The sequence below is a fragment of the Megascapheus bottae genome, chromosome 26 (genome assembly GCF_031878675.1).
Source record: "Megascapheus bottae isolate mThoBot1 chromosome 26, mThoBot2.hap1, whole genome shotgun sequence".
NCBI classification, from domain to species: domain Eukaryota; kingdom Metazoa; phylum Chordata; class Mammalia; order Rodentia; family Geomyidae; genus Megascapheus; species Megascapheus bottae.
In genome coordinates, this window is record NC_143534.1 from 12,646,261 (window position 1) to 12,669,932 (window position 23,672).

General features: G+C 38.7%; 1 protein-coding gene across 5 annotated transcripts in view; it reads right to left on the bottom strand.

The window, feature by feature from the left end:
- The window catches only part of Trdmt1 (tRNA aspartic acid methyltransferase 1), a 45,306-nt gene extending 23,684 nt beyond the window's left edge, over nt 1-21,622 (bottom strand). For 4 of the 5 annotated variants that reach the window (XM_090318961.1, XM_090318960.1, XM_090318959.1 and 1 more), the window contains exons 1-5: nt 21,503-21,622; nt 9,626-9,735; nt 3,874-3,950; nt 853-924; nt 84-149 (exon numbers count right to left, since the gene is read on the bottom strand). In XM_090318961.1, coding sequence (XP_090175087.1) covers nt 84-149; nt 853-924; nt 3,874-3,950; nt 9,626-9,735; nt 21,503-21,566 — 389 coding nt within the window. In that variant the 5' untranslated portion in view covers nt 21,567-21,622. Of the gene's footprint in view, nt 1-83; nt 150-852; nt 925-3,873; nt 3,951-9,625; nt 9,736-21,502 lie in introns of those variants that run through there. The other variant, XM_090318963.1, reaches the window with a different exon arrangement.
- Nucleotides 21,623-23,672: the final 2,050 nt, after the last annotated feature.

The window sequence follows — 23,672 nt, forward strand, 5'->3', positions numbered from 1 at the left end:
AAAATATGAAACATATCAGAATATACTTTTAAAAATTTTTTATTCATTATACTTCCTATTGAAAGCCAAAGATATTTTCTTACCTTGTAGAAGATACTTCAAACCCTTTAACATTTTCTAGAAGGATATATTTTGGTAATTTTTGTAATCTAAAAAAAAGCAATTACAAAAACTTCATGATAAAGAAAAAAATAAAATAACTGCTAGTAAGAAGAATGAGGTTAAGTAATTTTCTGAACTCCCTCTTTTTATTATAAAGGAATATTTTATGATAGAAACAATCCATATTTTACTAATTTTTCTCCATAAACATGGCACACTTGGCAAAGTTCACACTTGAAAATGTTAACTTCCATTGAAATTTGTCTCAGAACCTGGATTTGTAGAATCAAGACACTGGATTGCCCAACTCAACGGAATGTTATTTCCAGATAACACCATGGTGCCCAGTTTACAGGAGATTCTAGGCCTTAGGCAATAGCTTTCCTTGACATCAGCACCGCTAGCATTGCTATGAGAAGAGGCAATGGAATTTAGCAAGTGTAGATTCATTTCTCATTGTGATGGCAGACCCTGATTGAATCCTGCCACATTCAGTTATATTAGTCATTGCAAAGATGATAAATGAAACATATGAATTCCTAAATACCTATAAAATGATAAGCATCACATTCTTCCAGAGACACAGTTTTATATTACATTTAAGGTAAGTCTTTAAAAAAAAATCTAAGAGCTGGGCACAGTGCTCAAGCCTATAAATCCTAGCTACTCAGAAGGCTGAGATCTGAGGATCAAGGTTCAAAGCCAGCCCATCACTAAAGTCCATAAGATTTAAAAAATCTAAGTTCTTACCTTGGGAGGATTTCCAGGACATGTAAGAAGCTATTTGTCCTTGGGTCATTCATATCACCCTGCAGGCCAATTCTACAGGGATTAAACATAATTCACAATTCATCAATAATTTCATATAAACATACCAGTTTTTTAATGGGATAGTATAGAGGGGTTATAGTTACATTCATCAGGTAGTAGGTACATTACTTCTCACACATTAATACCCTTCCTCGTGTTTTTGGCCCCATTTCCTCCCCACCCGCTCCCATTCATCTTGTTTTCTCCCCTTCAAATAAACAAATAAATGTATATGTATATACAGTCTGCCAGGTAACAAAGTGAGAAACAGTAACAATATGAGATTAACCATAAGGGCAAAAAAGAGAGGAGAAATGACATTTCCATATCCTAGAGCTCATTTCATTTAGTCTCATCTTATATGATCTTATGTGCCTAGGTTTTGAGCGATTGTAATCTTCTGGTAGGAGAGTCCCTATCAGAGGATTTTTTTCCCCCATTTCTGGGGTATTTGAGCCACAGCACCATGTCTGGCCTTTTCTGTTTATATGTACTGAGGAATTGAACCCAGGGCTTCATGTATGCTAGGCAAGCATTCTACCACTAAGCCACATGCCCAGCCCTTACCAGAGTTTTTAAAAGTCAAAACTAGGAATTCAAAATAAAAGTCTTACGCCCATAATAAACATGCAGAAAGTTAATTAATTAGTTAATTTTGCCAGTTCTGGCTTGAACTCAGGTCTGAGCACTGTCCTTGGACTTTCCCAAGGCTAGAGCCCTACCACCTAAGCCACAGCACCACTTCTGACTTTTTTGTATGTATGTGGTATCAAGGAATCGAACCTGGGTCCTCATGCATGCCAGGCAAGCACATTACTACTAGGCCAAACTCCACTCCCGGCCCATGAACATTTATTTTTGGAACATAATTTATCCAAGTAACTTACATGAAACAAGAACAAGAAACCAATGGGAAGAAAAATCGATCACTCTTTTAAAATCCTCTTGTTTAGGGAAAATTCACATATACACCCATAATGTGCCGCTGGCATCTTTGGCTCTACCCAGGGTAAGGTAGCAAGAAGCTCATTACCTATGGCATTGGCCATCACCTCAGCAGGTTAAATAATAAGCAATACAGGGGTATTTTTGTCCAATGTAAACAGACACTTAATCTGAAGGCTTGATTCTATAAGCAGAGTTACAACTTGGTTAGACTAACTAGGATCAGATCAAGCCATGTAAACAGGCAGTACTTGGGCTAGCAAATAAACCTCACAAGGAAGGTTCACAACATGACCAAGGTTCAAGCAAAAAGGAAGCCTTAGATGGGACTGAATAACAGGAACAGGGGACCAGGGTTTAAAACCTTGGTGCTTATTAGCCTCCTATCTTAAATAAGTTACTTGACATCACTTATCAATTTCCTCACACTGCAGGGAAGAAAACATCAGTGGATCTGGAGCTTAACTAGGAGATTAAATTGGGCATAAACAGATTCAGAGGAACTGTTTACCACTCAGTGATGACGAGTTCCTGCTGCCTTCAGCAGCTGGAGTTGGGCTAATGGTTTGTATGCTGTAAATTAGGCGGCTTTACAGTGCTGTGGTGTATAAGTATACATCTCTACTCAATGTCTATAACAGGTCACATTCTTGCACATGCGTTTGAGCCATCTTTATATGGAATGTTCTCTGCCTTCTCTGATAAACTAATCTGTTCCAGACAGTGCACACAGCACCTAAAATATTTTCCTTCTCTTGCTAGGCATTAAGCCACTTTCTTCTCTATACTCTCACGGCACTATATAATTTATGTCATAATTATTTGTTGTTTTCTTCTAGTAGACTATAACTGTCACTCCAGAGAAAGAACTATAGTGCCAAAAGCAATGTATGGCACATAAACACACAACAGAAGAGCATGAGAATATCCACTAAAAACAGGTATTTGTTAGCTGTAACCTTCCATATAAAGTTCCGTACATTAAAACATTTTAAATGATTAACAAATCCTGCCTCTGGCATTCTCTCATTGAGATTCATGGAACTTTCCTTCCTTAAGCTTTCTATGTCTCAATTTCTCACCTGTAAAATAACAACAATAATGCCTACCCCTATACAATTATTAAAGTAAATTACATATTCTATGTAAGAAATTTAAAAGGATTACTATTATTAGTATTTAAATAATAAAAAATACTTTTAAATGTCTAAGTGAAAATGAATCAGTCAAGATTTCTGTAAGAAGTGATTCCTTGAAACATATAGCTAAGTAAATACAATGTAATTGTTTTACTGAACAAGTTATAACATAACTAAGAAAAATCACATTAAATACATATATCAATTTAAGGAATGTATAATGCACAAAAGCACTCTAGACTAGCTTTCAAATTTTAAAACTAAGTAATTTACAAACTACTTCTTAATCAATATTAGAACACTCAGTACTTATAAATAAAGGTGATTTGGATCAGAAATGAATGTTGCAAGCCATACCTGGTGGCTGACTCCTGCAATCCTGGCTTCTCAGGAGGCTGAGATCTGAGGATTTAGTTACATAGCCACCCTGGGCAGGAAAGTCCGTGAGATATTTTCTTTGTGCCAGTCGTGGGGCTTGAATTCAGGACCAGGACACTGTCCTTGGCCTTAAGGCTAGAGTTCTACCACTTCCGCAACAGCAGTACCTCTGGCTTTTTCTCTGTATGTGGTACCAGCTTTGTGCATGCTAGACAAGCACTCTACTACTAGGCCACACTCCTAGACCCACTTTTTGCTGGCTAGTTAGTCTTAAGGACTTTCCTTCCTGGGCTGGATTCAAACAATGATCCTCAGATCTCAACCTTCTGAGTAGCCAAGGTTAAAGGCATTAGCTACTAGCACCTAGCTCCTTTCTTCTTTTTAGTGGGAAGGGAGTAGGGAATCTTCAAAGATGAAACCCAGGGTCTCAGCTTGTCACCACTGAACTATACCCCCAACCCCAAAGCATTATTTCTGATCAGAGGAATATTTAACATACCTTGTGAATGGCTGACACGGAGGGCTCATTAAAATCATATTGAAAGATAATTTGTCAAAATCCTCCAATGTAATACCCTAAAGAATATCAGTGAAAAAGAACATTAAAACACAAACATTCAACGTACACTAGGTAAAAAGTGAACTGTGTAACCTGTGGCTAGGGACAAGAGGGGCAAAATAAGAAAGACAAAAGAACAAAATAAGTATTGTACTTATAACTTGACTTGTGGAATTAGAACCCTTTGTACAACTACTAAATAATAATAATAGTAAAAAAATAGATGTGAACTCAAATATTAGCAGTGTAAAACAAAGAAAAAATACATATGAACTCAAACATTAAGAGAGTGCAAAACATAAATGAAGGAAATTGCTAACCAATTAAATGTATCAGAAATAGTTAACAGTTTATATACACAATACTCTTTAAATGAGCCTGTTAAGCTAACTTCTCAATATAATCCTGTGAGGAAAGAAGGCACAACACTAAAGCGATAAGAAGTCATGTGACTTCTCCCAAAGTTGTGGGCTGGCAGCCACAGTGATAGAACAGCATTGTCTTCTGACCTAAGTCTTGTACTCAGTCTCTAGGGTGTCTCACTGCTACTTTGTTTTCTAAATACAATTAGAGAGAACATTAGTTTATAATTAACAATCTTTGGCATAAATTCTAGGAATTTTTTTTTTCCAGTCCTGGGGCTTGAACCCAGAGCCTGAACACTGTCCTTGGGCTTTCTCAAGGCTAGTGCTCGACCACTAGAGCCACAGCACCACTTCCAGCTTTTTCTTATGAATATGGAACCAAGGAATCAAACCTGGGTCTTTGTGCATGCTAGGCAAGCACGATACCACTAGGCCAAACTCCCAGCCCTTTAGGAATTTTTTTATTAAAGAATTTAACATTGATTTTTTATATATTTCAAATGACCTGTTTAACAAACAAGTATTCAAGAAGGGAATCTCAATATACAATCACTGGTACTTAGATTTTAGAATATAATTAAAGTTAGGCTGAGGGTTTGTACGTCATAGATACATATTAATCTATGTAATAAAACATTATGTCTATAGAGTCATAGGTTTTTATGTCTATGTAGTTGTTTATATTTCCAATACCATGTCCATACCTCTAGGAATTTTTAAAGTATCTACTCATTAATGACTTTCTTTTATTTTGATAATATATTTTTCATCCTTGTCCTGTAATCTCTGATAACATGTCAACAAACAGAAAAGGTTTCATTTTCTGCTGTGTACAATTACTTTGTTGTTTTGACACTGTTTGCAAAGACCTTCCAAAAAGAGCTGGGTGCTGATGGCTCACGCCTGTAATCCTAGCTACTCAGGAAGCTGAGATCTGAGGATCATGGTTTGATGCCAGCACAGACAGAAAAGCCCACGAGACTCTTATCTCCAATTAATCACAGAAAAAGCTGTAAGTGGTGTTGTGGCTCAAGTGGTAAAGTTCTAACTAGCCTTGAACAAAAGGAATTCAAGGACAGTGCCCAGGCCATGAGTTCAAGCCCTGGGATCAGCAAAAAAACAAACAAAAAAAACTTCCAAAGATTGTAAACAAGATTAAAATAGATATGTATGGATATATATGAGATGATCATCTTATGAACAAGCTTATATATAAATAATTAATACATTACAAACTACATATTATATATAACATACAATCATATAAGTAATGGTCTTTGGCAAAAAGTCTAGGAAGTTTTTACATATCTATTCATAAATGACTTTTTAAATTTTTGATAACATTGCTCAGTTATTATCCTTGTCATGACATGCACATATAATCATCTTATTCATAATTGTTTTCTTATTTTGAGGTACATAATAAAAGCTTATTGAGAGGAGGGATTTCCCTTATCATGTCTTGCCCTATGAACTCTGAAGGTATTTTATGTATGCATGTACATGATTATTAGACCTTTTATGAGGTCCAATTATCATTATAATATAACTTTCTTCTATTTTTTTTGGCCTTGAAATCCATCTGACATAATATCAATTTGGAAAATCCTTCTGTCTTTTATGAGCATTGTCTATTATTTCTTTGTGCACTTTATAGGCAGAATATGTTGTTCCAGTACTATACTGGCCTGGGAATATACCAACCAATGACTGGAGTAGAAGTCACCTGCCACAGCTTCCAGTCAAGAAGTTTTGCCCTTGAACTCACCCTCCTTACTCTCCTAGGCCCAAGGTACATTTGCATGAGTCCACAGTACTACATGGAATGGGGGTAGGAGGGTGTTTTCTATGGTTTTAAATCCTTGCTATTGTCATCATGGTGAGTACAACTTAATTTTCATTATAGTATTATTGCTTTGATCTACTGCTCTGACCCCTGCCAGCTCAGTTCTCTCAGCTTTGATGAGTTCCTGACAATATTATTAGTTTTTATGAACAACTCACAGCTTCATTTATTTGCCAGAAGCATACTATGAGCCTTCCTTCTCCTTCTTATTCAATTAGACATTATATCTATATCCCAAAGCTTTGGTATTTTTTTATTTTGGAAGTTGTATTTTATTGACAGGGTGATATATAGAAGGGTTACAGTTATACTCATCAGGTAAGTACATTACTTCTTTTTTTCCATATATTTTTATTGTAATTAATAGAAGGGTTACATTATGTTCACCAGATAGAGGGTGCATTACTTCACATACATTGATACCCTTTCTCATGTCTTGGTCCCCATTTCCCTCCCCTGACCCCCGACCCTCATCTTGTTTTCCCCCTTCCCTATCCGATTTCAAATAACCAAACATGCATATATCCAATATAAGCAGGTGAAATACTGTAACAATATGATAACCAAGGGACAGCAAAAGAGATGAGAGATAACATAGTACATTAAGGACAACAATCACTCATTATATGCCTTTTGTTTCTATATCCTGGAGGTCCTTTTATTTAGTGTCATACTATATGGCTTTATGTCTCTAGGTTTTGTTCTATTGTAAATCTCTGCTAGGAGAGCCCAAGGTTTCCTCTGATTATGACAAATGAGGGAGACCATTGAGCCTATGTTCCTTTGAGTCTGGCTTACTTCACTTAATATGATTTTTTTCTAAGTCTTTCTATTTCCTTACAAATGGCACAATGTTGTTCTTTCTGACAGCAGCATAGAATTCCATTGTGTATAAATACCTCATCTCATTGATCTACTCATCAACTGAGGGGCATCTGGGTTGGTTCCATATCTTTGCTATGGTAAATAGTGCTGCAATGAACATCATTGTGCTAGAGGATTTAGTATGTAAATTTACTTGGGTAAATGCCAAGTAGTGGAATGCTGGGTCATAGGGGAGCTCTATGTTTAGTCTTTGAGGAACTGCCACACTGCTTTCCATAGTGGTTGAACAAGTTTGCACTCCCACCAACAGTGTAGTAGTGATCCCTCCTGGCCGCATCCTCTCTAGCATCTGTTGTTATTAGATTTCTTGATCATGGCCATTCTAACTGGAGTGAGGTGGAATCTTAGAGTTGTTTAGATTTACATTTCTTTTATGGCCAGAGATGTTGAGCATTTCTTCATGTGTCTATAGACCATTTTTGTTTCTTCTTCAGAGAAGATTCTCTTTAAGTCTTTGGCCCATCTTTTAATGGGATTGTTGTTTCTTTGGAGATTAGTTTTGGAGTGATTCAATTTTTTGAGCTGTTGATATATTTTGGATATGAGGCCTTTGTCCCTTGTATCGTTAGTGAAGATCTTCTCCCACTCTGTACGCTTTCTAGTTAATTTGCTAGCTATGTCCTTTGCCATACAGAAGAAGCTTTGCAGTTTAATGCAGTCCCACTTATCCAGCCTTTCTCTGATTTGTTGTGTTTCTTGGTACATTACTTCTTGAATATTGATACCCCTTTCCCATGTTTTTCTCTCACTTTCCCTCCTTCCACCCCTTCCAATCATCTTGTTTTTCCCCTTCTCTTCCCTATTTCAAATAAACAAGTAAACATATATACAATAGCTTTGGTACTTTTTTTACTCCCTATCCATAATTTCTTTCTCATATGGAAGTTTCACGCCTAGTTCTCCACTTTCAATCACTTGTTGCTTGGCTAGATGAAGTGAGTCATAACTAGAAGGGCTGTTGCAGTTCTTTTGTGTTTTATAATTTTTCTATCTATTTCTGTTTATATTTTCATTCCATTTCATTTACAGTTTTCACTCATTAAAGTCCTCATGGGCCATGCTCATCTTCAGTAGCTACATAACATTCTCTGTCTTATTATTTTCCATGTGACTCTCCTTTCACTTCCTTGAGATCCAATGTTCAGAAGATTGTTTACAGTTTGCTGTAACATGCTTTTTTCTCCTCCTAAATGTCCTCATTCTGCAATGGGTTCATTCTGCCCTTACTTTTATTTCCCACACCTAATACTTTCCTGACACTCTCATTGCTCCCTGAGCTACTAGTTACTTGTTACTTAATATCTTATTTGAAAATGCCTTGATTTAGTAAAGATCTTGTTGTTTCTTGATTTGTATATTCTGCTTTTTTGTTTGTTTTTTGCAGTCCTGGAGCTCAAATTCTGGGATTGGGTGCTGTCCCTAAGCTCCTTTTACTCACAGCTAGCACTCTACCACTTGAGCCACAGTGCCAGTTCTGACCTTTACTGTGATTAACTGGAGATAAGAGTCTAACAGATTCCTAAAGCAGACTGTCTTGGATTGGCCATCTCTGATCTCAGCCTCCCCAAGTATGCTACATTTGTCTTTGTTTTTTTTTGTTTTTTTTTTTTGTCAGACATGGGACTTGAATTCTGGTCTTGGGCTTTGTCCCTGAGCTCTTCAGCTCAAGGCTACTGCCCTATCCCTTGAGCCACAGCGGCACCTCCGGTTTCCTAGTGGTTAATTGGAGATAAAGAGTCTCATGTACTTTAGTGCTCAGACTGGCTTTGAGCCATGGTCTTCAGATCTCAGCTCCTGAGTGGCTAGGATTACAGGTATGAGCCACCACACCCAGCTACATATAGTCTTTTTAAAAATACTAAGCAGTGCCAGTGGCTCACACCTGTATCCTAGATCCTGGAGGCCGAGATCTAAGGGCCACAGTTCAAAGCTATCTCAGGCTGGAAAGTCCCTGAAACGCTTATCTCCAAAAGGCATGAAACAATTTTTTTCAAAAACTAAGTGTAATAAATTCATACAATGAAACACTGTATCAATAAAAAAGAAATTAAATACTAATTCATGCTACAATGCAAATGAACTTTGAAAACATATTAAGCAACAGAACCTAGACATAAGGTCATATGTTATCTAAGTCCACTTATAGCAAATGTCCAGCAAAGTCAAAACAATAAAGAGAAAAAGTAGATTGCTGGCTTCTAGGAATTGAAGTAGGATGAATAACATTGCTAATGTGTATAAGATTATCTCTTAGGGTGTTAAAAACATTCTGGAAGACAGATGTCCAAGAGATTTCTTGACAGAGAAAATACAAAAATTCACACAAAAACTTGTACATGAATGTTCAGAGCAACTTTACTAGTAATAGCCTCAAACAGAAAACAACAGCATGTGACTAGATACACATACTGTAGTATATAATATCCCATTGAAACAGTTTGTCTTCTAATAGAATAGAAACCATTAATTGCCTTCTAAACTTTTATGATCTGCATGATTCACCATCCAATTAAACCAAGAGAAACCAGGATCTGGGAGTGTTTTTCAGTCCCATTTTTCTGGTTACATATGTTTGAAATTAATACTAATTACTCACTTCAATTGTCTTCTCTAGTAATGGTGTGTGAGGAAAATTATGCTTGTAGACTTCATTCGCAACGGTGTTCACATCGATGGCGGCCACCACTTGTGAGGGTACACAGCTTTCTGAAATGATAAATGGAATGTCTTACAAAGAAAACTCCTTTAGGAACACTCGGTTCATCACGGAGAAAAGCTAAAATTGCAGGATTTAGGAATATATGGCTTTCCTTAATTATCTAGCCAGTTTTCAACCCATCCATAGAGAATCAGGAAAGGAGGATTTAAATTTCGGTTATTACTTCTTATATTTGGTTTTTTATATCATAAAGATGTATGCTTTTGAGCCAACTAGAAAATTTTCCTGAGTTAAAACAAATAGAAAAACATAGCATATTTGAAATGAAATTTACTATATTCTACTTTGAAATTTTATAGAAATAAATGACACACTTCTGTCAAAGCAAATGGGGCCCAGAACTATAACACCCTAAAACTCAAAAGGCCTACAATGTGTTGAATTGAAGTGATAAGATGGAAATTTTACATTTGTTGAAAGTGTGTCTTTAGTATAAATTGAGCAGCATGGGGCACCCATCTTATCTTTGGTGAGCAGCAGTAACTTTGCGACTGTGATGCTCCTAATCCCATGAAGTTTCCAGGTATGGATGCTCAGAGCTACTGTAATTTCACAGAACTGAATTCTGCACATTCTGAGCAATAGCTGTCTCCTTGGACCATACACGCATAGATATGGTGGTTATTTCTTTGATAACAGCTATCTGCTGCTTGATGGAGATCTTAAATCAGTGTAAACATTATTTTTTTAAGCGAATAAGAAAAAAAAAATTGGGGTAAGGATAGAGAACGTAATTAACAGACTCTGGAAATAAAACCGGAGTGCAGAAGAATGGCCCACATACAGTCAGGAAAAAAAAAAATGTGACCTTGGGACCAGGAGCGTGGCCTAGTGGTAGAGTGCTTGCATCACATGCATGAAGCCCTGGGTTCGATTTCTTGGTACCACATACACAGAAAAAGCCAGAAGTGGTGCTGTGGTTCGTTCAAGTGGTAGAGCGCTAGCCTTGAGAAAGCCCAAGGATAGTGCTCAGGCCCTGAGTCCAAGCTCCAGGACTGGCAAAAATATGAGATGAAGTCAGATATCTCCAGGAAAGTATTTACCAAGTGTCTCTTAGGTTTTAATCACTCAGATTCCCCAGATATCCTTCTACAAAGCATGGTCTTCTGTGCTTTTATAAGGGAAATTTCAAACCTTGAGTTTAGACAGTAATACCACTAGTCAGCTGCCTCCAACTGAATTTAAAATCAACAGGTGCTTAATTGCTTTAGACTTAATTCCCTTAAACAATAGGTTCTGAATTATATCTTTGTCAAAAACATCAGAAAGATCTTGAAACATAAATTAAGAAGGCTTCTAGACCAGACAAAAATCATTAGTCAAAGATTAATTTGCAAAATCACAAAATGTATAATTCAGGTTAAGAAGTAAACTATTACTAATCATTGCATGAGACTCAAGAGTAAATAAACATTCCCCATAGCACTTAATGTCTTCTGAATAAGATCTACTTCCATCAGTAGTGGTGCTCACATTTCCACTGTTTATGCAGCAAGCAGGTCTGCCTAGAGCTGGTTAACATGACTTTCACCTCCTTCTCAGGCTGACTGAAAATCCAGAGTGATGTACCAAATTTATACCAAAATCAATAGTTAATTTTGTGTTTGTGCATGATGTGCCTGCAGGTCATAAAATCTGACAAAAAGTAATTGTATGTGGGTGTTTCTAGTGAAGATCCAAAACCGATGAACTGAAAATTCTTTCTCAGAAAAGAATGGATTTTAAAGTCAATAAACATACAGTTTCATACATTGATGTCCAGGTTTTAGACAGAACGACTCAAAAAATTATTTCCTTTAGTGAACAAAAATGAATATAAGGGCTGAGGTTATGGCTCCAGTGGTAGAATACCCGTTTCCAGCAAGGGTGAGGCCCTGAATTCAAATCCATGTAGTACCACCAAAAAAAACCCCCAAACTCCAAAAATCCAGATATACAGTATATAAGTTAGATATTCTAATTCCAAAATTCTTGGGACTAGAACCCAAAGTGTTTCAAATTTTAAAACAGCTGCATAGCTTCGGAGTGGGACTCTAAACATAAAACTCATTGGTGGGCTGGGAACATGGCTTAGTGGTGAAGTGCTTGACTGGCATGCAGGAAGCCCTGGGTTCCATTCCTCAGTATCACATAAACATAAAAAGCCAGAAGTGGCCCCTGTGGCTCAAATGGTAGAGTGCTAGCCTTGAGCAAAAGCAGCTTAGGGACAGTGCCCAAGCCCTGAATTTAATCTCCAAAACTGGCAAAAAACAATCAAAAACACAAATCCTAAAGGTGATTTTGCAAAAAAGAGAAATTTAGTGCACCTGCATATTTTACTGTAACCAAAATCATGAGATTAGGAGTAAGAATTTCCACTCATGATTTCATATTGATACTAAAAATAATTGGATTTTGGAGTTTGGGGATTAGGGATATTTGTCCAGAACTGAGATAATTACATTAGTTCATCTTGTCTTTCAAAATAGAATTGTTTCTAGATATGAATTCATTTTTAAAGGAAAAATTACACTTATAAGTAGAAATAGAAAAGGCAAGCTTAGTATTTTTGTCAAAATGTTAAAGTGAGCCCCAAAGGTAAGTTGCCTTAATATTTCCTAGCATATAGTTTAAACTTATACTCTTAAAAAAAACCCTTTAAATGGGGGTGGGTAAAGTTGGAGAAAAACATGGGAAGGAGTAACAGTGTCCAAGAAGTAATGTACCCACTACCTGATGAATGTAACTGTAACCCCTCTGTATATCACCCCAACAATAAAATTTTTAAAAAAAACTTTAAGTAGAATATACATATTTGGAAACTATATTTCTAAAAATGTCAAAGTGGAAATGTTCTCATATGAACTCTTTCATATAAGTGATCCAAGAATTTTCAAAGGAGAAAGAACTGGGAAAAAGAACACATCAAGATTTTGGAAGAGATGAAAGGAGGGGTGTGCTTTTAATTATTATTATTATTTTTTTTTTTTTTTTGCCAGTCCTGGGCTTGAGCTCAGGGCCTGAGCACTGTCCTTGGATTTTTCTCAAGGCTAGAACTCTACCACTTGAGCCTCAGCACCACTTCTGGCTTTTTCTAAGTATATGGTACCAAGGAATTGAACCCAGGTCTTCGTGCATGCTAGGCAAGCATTCTACCACTAGGCCAAACTCCCGGTCCTGTGCTTTTAATATTTTAATCTATTAATTTGCCCAGCTTTTGTTCATGAGATTTCAGTTACTGGATTTCAGGTTGAACAATAGGAAGTATAGGTTAAAAAAAAAGGTGAGAAACACAGTAAGGTGAGCCATTCTTGATAGGGAAACAGAATTTTCTCTAGATAGAGAAACAGACATTCTAGATACACATGATTTCCATTGTGTTTAAAGATTACCACACTGAATCTATAAGAAAAGAACAAAGATGCTATGCTTCTATTTATGGGAACTGATTGCTAAAATGCAAATTTACATTTAAATGTGAATGCTCTCTCTTTGATTTCTGGTAAACCTGGTAGGGGATTACAATTTCTGGTAGTGGAGGACTTTTGGTTTGGAATAAAAGGTACAAATGTATACTCTGTTCATACATAATGATTAAAATAGAAGAAGCACAAAACTTTTGGAATGTAAATATGGCACTAATCTTCCCACTTTGAACTTCCCATGGTTTATTTTCTGATCTGTATCCCACATAGGTTAAGAATTTGAATTGCCTCATTATAAGCACACCTGAACCATTTACTCAGGTATGCTAACACTGACATCTAGTTGTGAAATGGGAGCTCAATCAGTTGAGTATAACCAATGTCTATTTCCTTTCATTCCAAGTGACAACTTGGAACAAAATACAAATAGATATATAAGGATTCTGAATTTAAGATCAAAATCAAAGGACTAGTGGCATGGCTCTGGTGGTAGAGCCATGGGAGGACTGGGGTTCAACTCCCAGTTCTGCAAGCAATATAAATAAATAAGTAAAAAAAAAAGTAAATAAATAAAATAAAGTAAATAAACATCCAATATTTAACTGCTATTAGCAAAGAAAAATACATTTCTTGGCTCTTAATTTGTTTCTGCATTTTGAAACTCACTAATGATATTTCTATGAATAAAATATAAAATGAGTTTAAATACTGCATGTAATGACCATTCAGTTTCCTTGAAAAGTCTCCTTAGAAGTTCAGCTACTATCCAATGAAATGAATTTTCTTTGGGTCAGCCATCCTTTACTGCTCCTGACATCTGAGTACACATTAGAGGCCACCAGGCAGATATGGCTGGGCAGCGCTTCTCATCTGTGAACTGGTGATGGCCTTGGCACTGATCTTAGGAAATTGAAACACTGTTCTTCAACCATGCCAGAAGATAGGCCAGTGCTGGAGAATTGATACAGGAGAGGAATACGTCCAAGTAATATTAAAAGTAAAAACAGACCACACACAGATAAGGGAGTTAGCATGGCAAAAAAAAAAAAAAACAATTTGTATAAACAAACAGTGAAACATAGAGGCAAAGAGGCAACAGATTTTGAGGAGAACCTTGAGAAAGGAACTTAAGGCATAAGAAATCTCCCCTGTTTCCAGAAAAGTCCATTTAACACAGTGTGTACAAAGGTAGCTAGTACCGTGTCCCATTTCCACCCCATTCTCCTTTTGGCCAGTGGCTACCCAACACTGAACAACACTGCTCATACTCTCAGTCCTGAAGACGTGAGTGGACTCAACTTCTAGGATCATACACTGATCTCCAAAATGATTTGTTTCTATACACAGATAGTTGAAATTGTCACTCTGAAACTACGGCTGTTCCATCCAATGACACGTCCTTTTTCTTTTTGCCAGTCCTGGGGCTTGAACTCAAAGTCTGGGCACTGTCCTTGAGCTTCTTTTGCTCAAGGGTAGCACTCTACCACTTGAGCCACAGCACCACTCCTGGTTTTTTTCTGTGTATGTGGTACTGAGGAATTGAACCTGGGGCTTCATGCCTACTAAACTAGCACTTTACCACTAAGCCACATTCCCAACCCTCCATAAGACTTTCTACAGGGATGAACTTGCTCTGTATCTATGCTGCTCAATGTGGTAGCTGTCGCATTATGGATGAGTACTACCCATGCAACATGTGAGCAGTACAACCAAGGAACTCCATCTCTATTTTAAATGTAAATACATCTGTCTTGTGGGCTACCATGACGCTCAGCACAGTTAGTAAGTGCCACATAAACAGAAGTCCTGAATAGAAGCACAGCTTCTATTGGGGAGATTCCTGCCACTTACTAGGTGGGCAGCCTTGGGAAACAAATTTATCATCTCCAACCCTCCGCCTACTCATCAATGGAACTCACATAAAAACAGCTTTACAGCAGCATAAAAATTAAATTGAGTCTATAAAATACCTGCCAACACGAAGATGCTCAGTAATTATTGAAAATTCTATTCACTGCCTGGCATTTACTTGAAATACACTGTAGGTAAATTTAATAGATAATTTAGTATACGAGCTAATGATGATGATGATTTTAATTAAAATTAGATGAGACTAGTGAGAGAATTTTCAATGTTATAAAACTACTCATCTTAGAGACAAACTTCAGGATAAACATCTTCAAAAGATTTTAGAGTAACCTAAGAGGGAGGTATTTTCACAAATGACAGAAGTTAGATGGCTTTAACCTTTGCTATAAAAATACTAAGTAAGGGGCCGGGAGTTTGGCCTCGTGGTTAAAGTGCTTGCCTAGCATGCGTGAAGACCCGGGTTCGATTCCTTGGTACCACATACATAGAAAAAGCCGGAAGTGGTGCTGAGGCTCAAGTGGTAGAGTTCTAGCCTTGAGAAAGTCCAAGGACAGAGCTCAGGCCCTGAGCTCAAGCCCAGGACTGGCAAAAAAAAAAAAAAAAAAAAAAAAAATACTAAGTAAGCTGGGTGTGGTGGCTCACACCTGTAATCCTAGCTACTCAGGAGGCTCAGATCTGAATATCTTAGTTCAAAGCCAGCCTAGGCACTAAAGACCATGAGACTCTTATCTCCAATTAACCACTAGAGAAGTGGGGTTGTGGCTCAAAGGATAGGGTGGTAGCATTGCGTTGAAGAGCACAGGAACAACGCCCAGGCCCAGGGGTAGGGAGGTAGCCTTGAGCTGAAGAGCTCAGGGACAGCGCACAAGCCCAGAGTCCAATCCCCATGACCAAAACAAAACAAAACAAAAAAAAACAACAAAAAAGTAATAACAGACTAATATGTAATGGCAGGAGAGCAGCAGTGATAAGCTTTTCCCCCAGCCCTGAGGTGATAAGCACAGGGAGCTGTGGGACATCACGCCCTTCCTCTGTCCAGGGTCATTACCACTTGTTTGGTCTGCTATAGAGCCTGGTACTTGCTAATCTAGCGCCCTATCATTAACCCCGGAAAAGCAACTCCTTCAGTTTCTCAGATTTCCATCTAACTTGTCTTTGAACAATTATTCCATTTATAAGCCCTAATTCTTCCAAATAGTATTTGGTGTTTTTCAATAACTTACTGTTCTAAAATTGAGATGCTTTCTTCCATCAACTTTTGAGAACAATAAAGACAAAACTCTCTTGGAAAGTGATGAGACTATTTTAAAATCATGTGTGTTAAAGGAAAAGTCCATCTTTATAAGGATTGTGTCTTGGCTTAGTGGTACAGTGGTTGCCTAGCACTCATGAAGACTCAGGTTTGGTTCCTCAGTACCACATACACACAAAAAGCCAGAAGTGGTGCTGTGGCTCCAGTGGTAGAGCTCTAGCGTGGAGAAAGCCCAAGGACAGTGCCCAGGTCTTGAGTTCAAGCCTCAGGACTGGAAATAAATACATACATACATACATACATACATACATACATACATACATACATACATACGGATTGTTTCTTATAGAAAGACCTGTCTTAGAAACCTCATAAAAAGGGATTTGATCCCTTAAAGATAGTAAATAAACATGGTTATGATAAACCCACATATACTGGTACATATAATCAGGAGGCTGAGACCTAATGTTAGTTAAAAATCACAGCACTACCAGGCGCTGGTGGCTCACACCTACAGTCCCAGCTACTCAGGAGGCTGAGGCCTGAGGACTGGAGTTCAAAGCCAGCTGAGGTGGGAAAGCCTGTGAGAAATCTTACCTCCAATTAACTACCAAAAAACTATAAATGAAACAGTTGCTCAAGTGTTAGAGTGCTAACTTTGAGCCAAAAAGCCCAAGGAGAGTTCTGGGGTCTGAGTTCAAGCTCCAGAATGGGCACCAATAAAATAGAAATAAATGACAGTATCAATAACTAAATTCAGTGAAAGCTGCTGAATAACAGCATGGGAGGAGGGGCGACTGAGGAGTCAGCCTGATTAAAATGCTATCTATTCACATGTGGAATACCACAGTGAAACCCATCTGAATACTTACACATACTTTAAAAACTGAATGCCAAGCTGGGCACAGTGGCTCACGCCTGTAATCCTAGCTACTCAGGAGGCTGAGATCTGAGAATTGCAGTTCAAAGCCAGCCCAGGCACAAAAGGACCTGAGACTTATCTCCAATTAACCTCTAGAAAACTGGAAGTGGGGCTGTGGCTCAAGGGGTAGGGCAGTAGCCTTGAGCTGAAGAGGACAGGGACAATGCCCAGGCCCAGAGTTCAAGTCCCATGACTGACAAAAACAAAACAAGACAACAACAAAAACTGAATGCCAAGACTGTAAGAAGGGCACATCTGGGGTAGGGGCACTAGTGGGAAGGAAGAGGACAAAAATGGAGAGGGTGAAGGTAAGTGAGTACACTCGGCACACGTGTGATAATGGAGCAATGAAGCTTGCTGGTTGGAAAGACGGTGGGGGAATGGAGGAGGAAGTGAGTCTACTCAAGGCACAAGGTATGAATGTGTCAATATAAAACCCGCTGGCACAGCCAATTGGTGCTAATAAAAATATGGAAAAAATAAAAACGTACTGCAAAAAAACAGCAGCTTCCAATTCGCAGGCACCATGCTCAAATACATCCACTTTTCCTTCAGAGAACACCGAATGACACATAGCATTTTGCTGGTCTTCTTTCTCAATCCTACCAACTCTGCATATCATGTCAGGACGCGCCTCATGTTGTCCAACCTCTGACACTATCTCTTTTATTCCTGATTATTATTATTGGTCCCTGGGGATTCAGATCAGGCATGACCACCTTCTCCTAAGGCCTCCTAGTCCCGAAGGCTCTGTTCATAATCTAGTTCACATTTTCCCAAGGGCATCTCCTCTCTCGCTAGACTAAACTATCTGACAGAGCCAGGCCCTGTCCCACGCATCTAGGAACTCCCTGTACTTAAATATGGCTGTTAACTGGTGCAGACAGGCACCCAGGAAGGGCCCTTTGACTGGACAAATACATAAGAATGAGAGAAGTATGAATTTTAAATTCAATTTCTGATTGATTCTGTTCTTAGGAACACAACTCGTTAGGGAAAAAATTGTCTCGTAAGCCTATACTTATGTGTTTATGAATATCTACCTGAAAGTTCACCTTAAAGTAGATTGTTTACATGAGGTCAAACTTTTCACCTTGAAGACACTTACAATGAAGATCCCAGGCTGGCCTATGTAATTTAGTTATTTTGCAAACTTCTTAAATATAATACTATTGTGTTATTGTCAGGCAGTCAGTACAGAATGGGTACTGTGATCAATATTTACTGATTCCTAAATGAACTTTTCCTTGTTTGTTTTGTTTTTTCAAGGCAAGATCTCACTATGGAACCTTGGCTACCATTGAACTCTCAACCCTTCTCCTTCCTCAACAGCCCAGGTACTGACATGATAGATCAGGATAGCCATGCCTAGCAGAAGGAACGACTTTTATAATTAGGATAACACAAACAAAGGAACTATTATTTTACCATGGAACAAAATAATTTAATATTTCTTTTGGTTATGATCCTGAGAAACAGCAAAATGAAGAAAAATAGTGTACCAGTTAGAGGAGGCAAACAAACACAGTAAGCAAAACAATGCATTATTTTATCAAATCAACTTAACAACTGTCAAAAATATTAAAATTAACGACTTTATAGTCTTTTAAAGACCACCAAGTAATTGGAATATGGCTAAAGATCCCGTGGTGAAAGTCACCCATTCGTATACATATAGAATTTAAAAGATAAAAATTAATTAACAAGTAATACAAATACGTGTGATCTAGCCAACTAATTACATTATACTACAATGTTTCTTTGTAACATGAAAAATTTTTATATAAAACATACCCAGACATTTACTATGAAGTGACCCAGATACTCACTGAAAACTGCACAAAAAGGATTTGTTACAAAAATATAATTGTTATCAAAGAAATCTGTAAAATCAACTTAGAAAAAATCCTATCTAAATGTGACCTGCCATTCTGCACTTTCTTTGTTTTACTGTTAACCTTTCCTGAAAGCTTATACTTGCCTTATTATTGACTTGAAGTTTCAAGTCTTAGCCCGTAAAATGCTGTAAGTTTTGCTACAGGCCGCTTTAAAAAGAAAAAAAAGTTATACAATTTCTCACTAGGCCAGCTAGGTGTGTATACTCTGCTGTGGCTTCCTTCCTCACCTCCCCTTTGCAGTCTCCTCTCAACCACATAATTATCTGCCAATCTTTTTCTACTGAGACAAGACACATAGACTCAATGTTAGGTATTAATATTGTATTTTTTTCAAGCCATCTGCATAATTATTGCAACAATGCAATAGCACATTACATAAGCTTCTAAGAATGAAAAAATATTGATGATACTTGGATTTGAACTCAGACCTCACACTTTCTAGGCAAGTGCTCAAGTCATCTCCCTCCCCACCCTACCTTAACTTTGTTTCTTCGGGTAGGGTTTCATGTTTTTTTTTTTCCCCAGAGGTCAGCTTCAGAATGCAATCAGACTATCTACATTTTCCCTTATAGCTAAGACTAGAGATATGAACTATCACAGCTGGCTTGCTGAGATAGGTTCTCCCTAACTTTTGTTGCTAGTGTCAACCCACAATTGTTCTAAATAATCTCTACCTCCCAAGAAACTAAGATTACAGGAATGAGCTGTCATTCTTGGTCTCACCAAGAGTTTTGAGATATTAAAATATTCATCTCAAGGATAACTACCACTTTGAGCTACAGTGTCAATTCCAGTTTTCAAGGTGGTTAATTCAAGATAAAAGTTTCACAGGGATTTTTCTGCTCAAGCTGGCTTTGAACCATGATCCTCAGATTCCACACTCCTGAGTAGCTAAGTAACAGGGGTGAGCCATGGACACCCACCCTGTAATTTTAAAATGGCCATCTGAATTCAGTAATGTTCAATTCATTAGATACTGTCACTATTTTATACTGTCAACCTCTCCTCACCCTTGGTACTAAAAAGAGAAGCTGGAAGGTTTCAGTTTTCTGGTTGCCTTGGTAATTTAATCACAAACATGTAAACACACACGTTCAAAGTTTGTCCTTCTGTATCCCAAGTGTCCGGCTTGGCACAGAACGGAGGAACTCACTCAATAAATATTTTTCCTATTTTTTATTACTATTAAGCAGTTGAACAAAAAGGTTACAATTTCATAAGTTAGGTTATGAGTACAATGCCTCGTGGTGGATGCCACCCTTTCCTTCCTTCTCCGCCATTTTTCTCCTCCTCTCTCTCCCCTCAAGTCACTAGCTCATTTTTTTACACAGTGTAGAGTCAATACATTGACTACACATGCTCACCCTTCCTTTTCTACTCATGTGCTCCTCCTCCTCCCAAATCTTGTCTGTACTTCCTGGCATTCAGTTGTTTAGAGGAATTATGCCTTTGGATTCTGTTCCTAAACATGCCATCCTTTAGTCACTTTATTTGTGTGCAAATGCATTGATCTCTATATATGTTTTCATGAATATTTGCATTTTAGATCTAGCTTCACACATATGAGAGAAAATGTGGCTTTTGTCTCTTTGAGCCTGGCTTACATCACTTAAGTGTGATTTGTTCTAGGTCATATTCTTTCTTAAACTAACTTTCTTTATTTCCTTTCTCTTTTCTTCTTTTCTTTCTTTCTTTTCTTTCTTTCTTTCTCTCTTTCTCTCTTTCTTTCTCTCTTTCTTTCTTTCTTTCTTGTCCTCAGGGCCTTCGCTCAAGGCTAGCCCCCTGTCACCTGAGGCACAGCCCACTTCTGGCTTTTTCTGTTTATGTGGTACTCAGGAATTGAACCTAGGCAAGCAGTCTACGACTCAGCCTTGATCAGTATTTTTTTCTCAGATGTTATTAACATTGATTTTTACATCATATTTCATGTTTAACAAACAAGTCTTCAAGAAGGGATTCTCTATGTACAATCACTGGCACGTAGAATTCTGAACATAATTAAGATTAAGCTGAGGGTTTGTCATAGATACATATCAATCTATATAACATTACGTCTGTAGAGTTTATACCCCATCGTAGATTTTTTTATGTCTATGTACTTATGTTTATACCTCCATTACCATATCCGTAACCTTGGGGACCCACATATTGAGTCCTCGCTCTTGTACTGTTTGGATCGAACATCCACATGCTAAGGGTACCGCGTGGCCTCCCCAACTTCTGAGGGCCGCCTCGCGCGCGCGCGCGGTTTCCATGACAACCGAGCCCCGCCCCCTGGCTCCCCGCCCCCTGGCTCCCCGCCCCCTTCCCCCCGCCCACCCGCCCCTTCACTCCGCCTCCCTCCCCGGCGTCAGAGCTGGGATTCGAACGGAAGAAACTCGGCGTTCCGTCCGCCGGGCCTGCCCTCACCTCTCAGCGCGTGGTGCATGCCGCCAATGCCGCTGTACAGCTCCAGGACCCGCAGGGGCTCCATCCCCGGCTGGCCGCCGCTCCCCCGCCGAAGCCTGGGTGCTAGGCCTCCGCGGGTTCCGGTTTCCCCCGCGCCCACTTCCGCGCCGCCCCCGGCGTCTGTGGTTCCGCGGCATTTCGGTTCCCCCCCGCCCGGGTCGCTCTAGCTGTGGCCTCCGCAGGGCGCCGCGGGGCCTGGGGGCCTGGCCGGGGGTCGGCGAGGGGACAAAGGACAGAAAATAATAAGGGCTTCCGACTGAATGGCGGCGCCCCGCCCCCGGGAGCCTCATGTACGCTCGAGCTCCCTTATGTGGAGTTTTCTGAAGCCTTAGGTGGGGGGGAAAAAAATTGTCTTTTTTCACTTCAAAGGGGATTACTGATCTGAATTCAGGAATTTAAAAAAAAAAAAAGTCTTTTTCTTTTAGGCGAGGAGCCCGGTCGACCCTTGGGGAGTCTGAGCTGGTCAAGCGTTCCTTCCACTCCTCTTGGAGCTCACACTGCATGCTCAGTGATGTGATGGAGAAAAACCCCACTGGCTTCTTCCTAAGACCAAGTCCCAGAACCTCCCAAGAGGACACCCTGAGTGGGGGGGGGGGGGGGGTCCTTGTGATGATGCTTGCTGACAGGGTTAATAGGGTTAATCACCTTTGGCTTAGATGATGTTGCTGTTGATAGCACTTAGAGACTCCTAGAAGGAGTGTCCAGACTGCTAGAAGTCCCATTTAAAACTAAACCAAGATAAGGAATCTATACAGCCAAGTGAAAAAGAATGTTCCCACCCAGGAAAATGGGGGAAGTAAAAGGTATATTTGGATGCCATTCATGAATGAAAGATTGGAAGCAGCTAGGCAAGAACGCTTTAACCCTTAACTGCTGTGACTGTCACTGCTCTGTGGGGCTCTCTGGTATTCTCTGGTATTCGTGGATGTCTAGCTATCTCCTTTCTGTCTGTGCGAGGATCCTGTTGACTGGCTGTCTGTTTCTGATGGCTGACCATCCTGAGAGTCTTCATATCTGTATTTCATCTGCCCATGTTGCATCTGTGACTCATTTTGTGTTGTAGTTAGCCAGCTTCACCCACTTGGTTCACTGCTCCTTTCCACCTGGCCCTTGCTATCTCTCTGTGCCTATGTCCATAAAAGAGGCCTCATTCACACCCCACACCACACTGACAGGATACTAAAAACCCTGATTTTAGTAACTTGTTCAGGCTGAGAAGGGTCATAGAGATGTTCCTGTCTTTGTATATGTGTTGTTTGAGCAGAGGGTTGTGGCCCTTGATGCTTTTCTATCTGATGTGTTTCTGAATAGGGGCCACTTCCATCCTTCCATTTCTCAACACTGCCACCAGTTAATTCTTGGTGAAAGGAATCTGGGGGTTCCACTTAGAATAAAAATAACTGACCTACCCCAAACTTGGATGCCATGCTGTTAAGTATAAAGTTCAGTATCTGAATTATAGAGCTGACAGCTATATTCCATGTGGTCTGTGAATTAGCTTTTTAAATAACATATGTTCATCAAACAGTAAATGTTCTTGTTGGTCACTTCTTTTACAGGAGAAGAGGTCTTATGTTAGAAAATACCAGATGGGGACAAAAACATGAGAAGGGATAGCAATGTTTGTGAAGTAATGCACCTTCTATTTAGCGAATATAATGTAACCCTTCCATTAATTACAATAAAAATATATTTTTAAAAAAGAGAAAAATACCACAGAACTCTGTTTTGGCCTTGACATTGTCAGTAACCAGTTGTGTGACTGAGGTAAACTGGGTTTCCTCATCAGTAAAATAAAGAGGAAGGAAAAGAGAGCAATGTTGCTGAAGGCTTTGTAGTTTCACCATCACAGGGCTGAATTCATGCTGGAAAAAGTATGCTTTTTCTTGGCTCCCTGCCAATTTTCTGTTTAAACCAAACTATGTGTAATATATATATAAATATACTCTTAAATCAATCCAGTTTATGGAAGACATGTACACACTAATAACTGCATAATTCATGAAAGCAATTTCTAGTATTTATTACACACTATCAATATCATAAATAATATGGACACATAACATACAAGTTGCTATATATTCCTAGCAATTTATATATAGTCAGCCACCAATATATTAAATAACTCTAT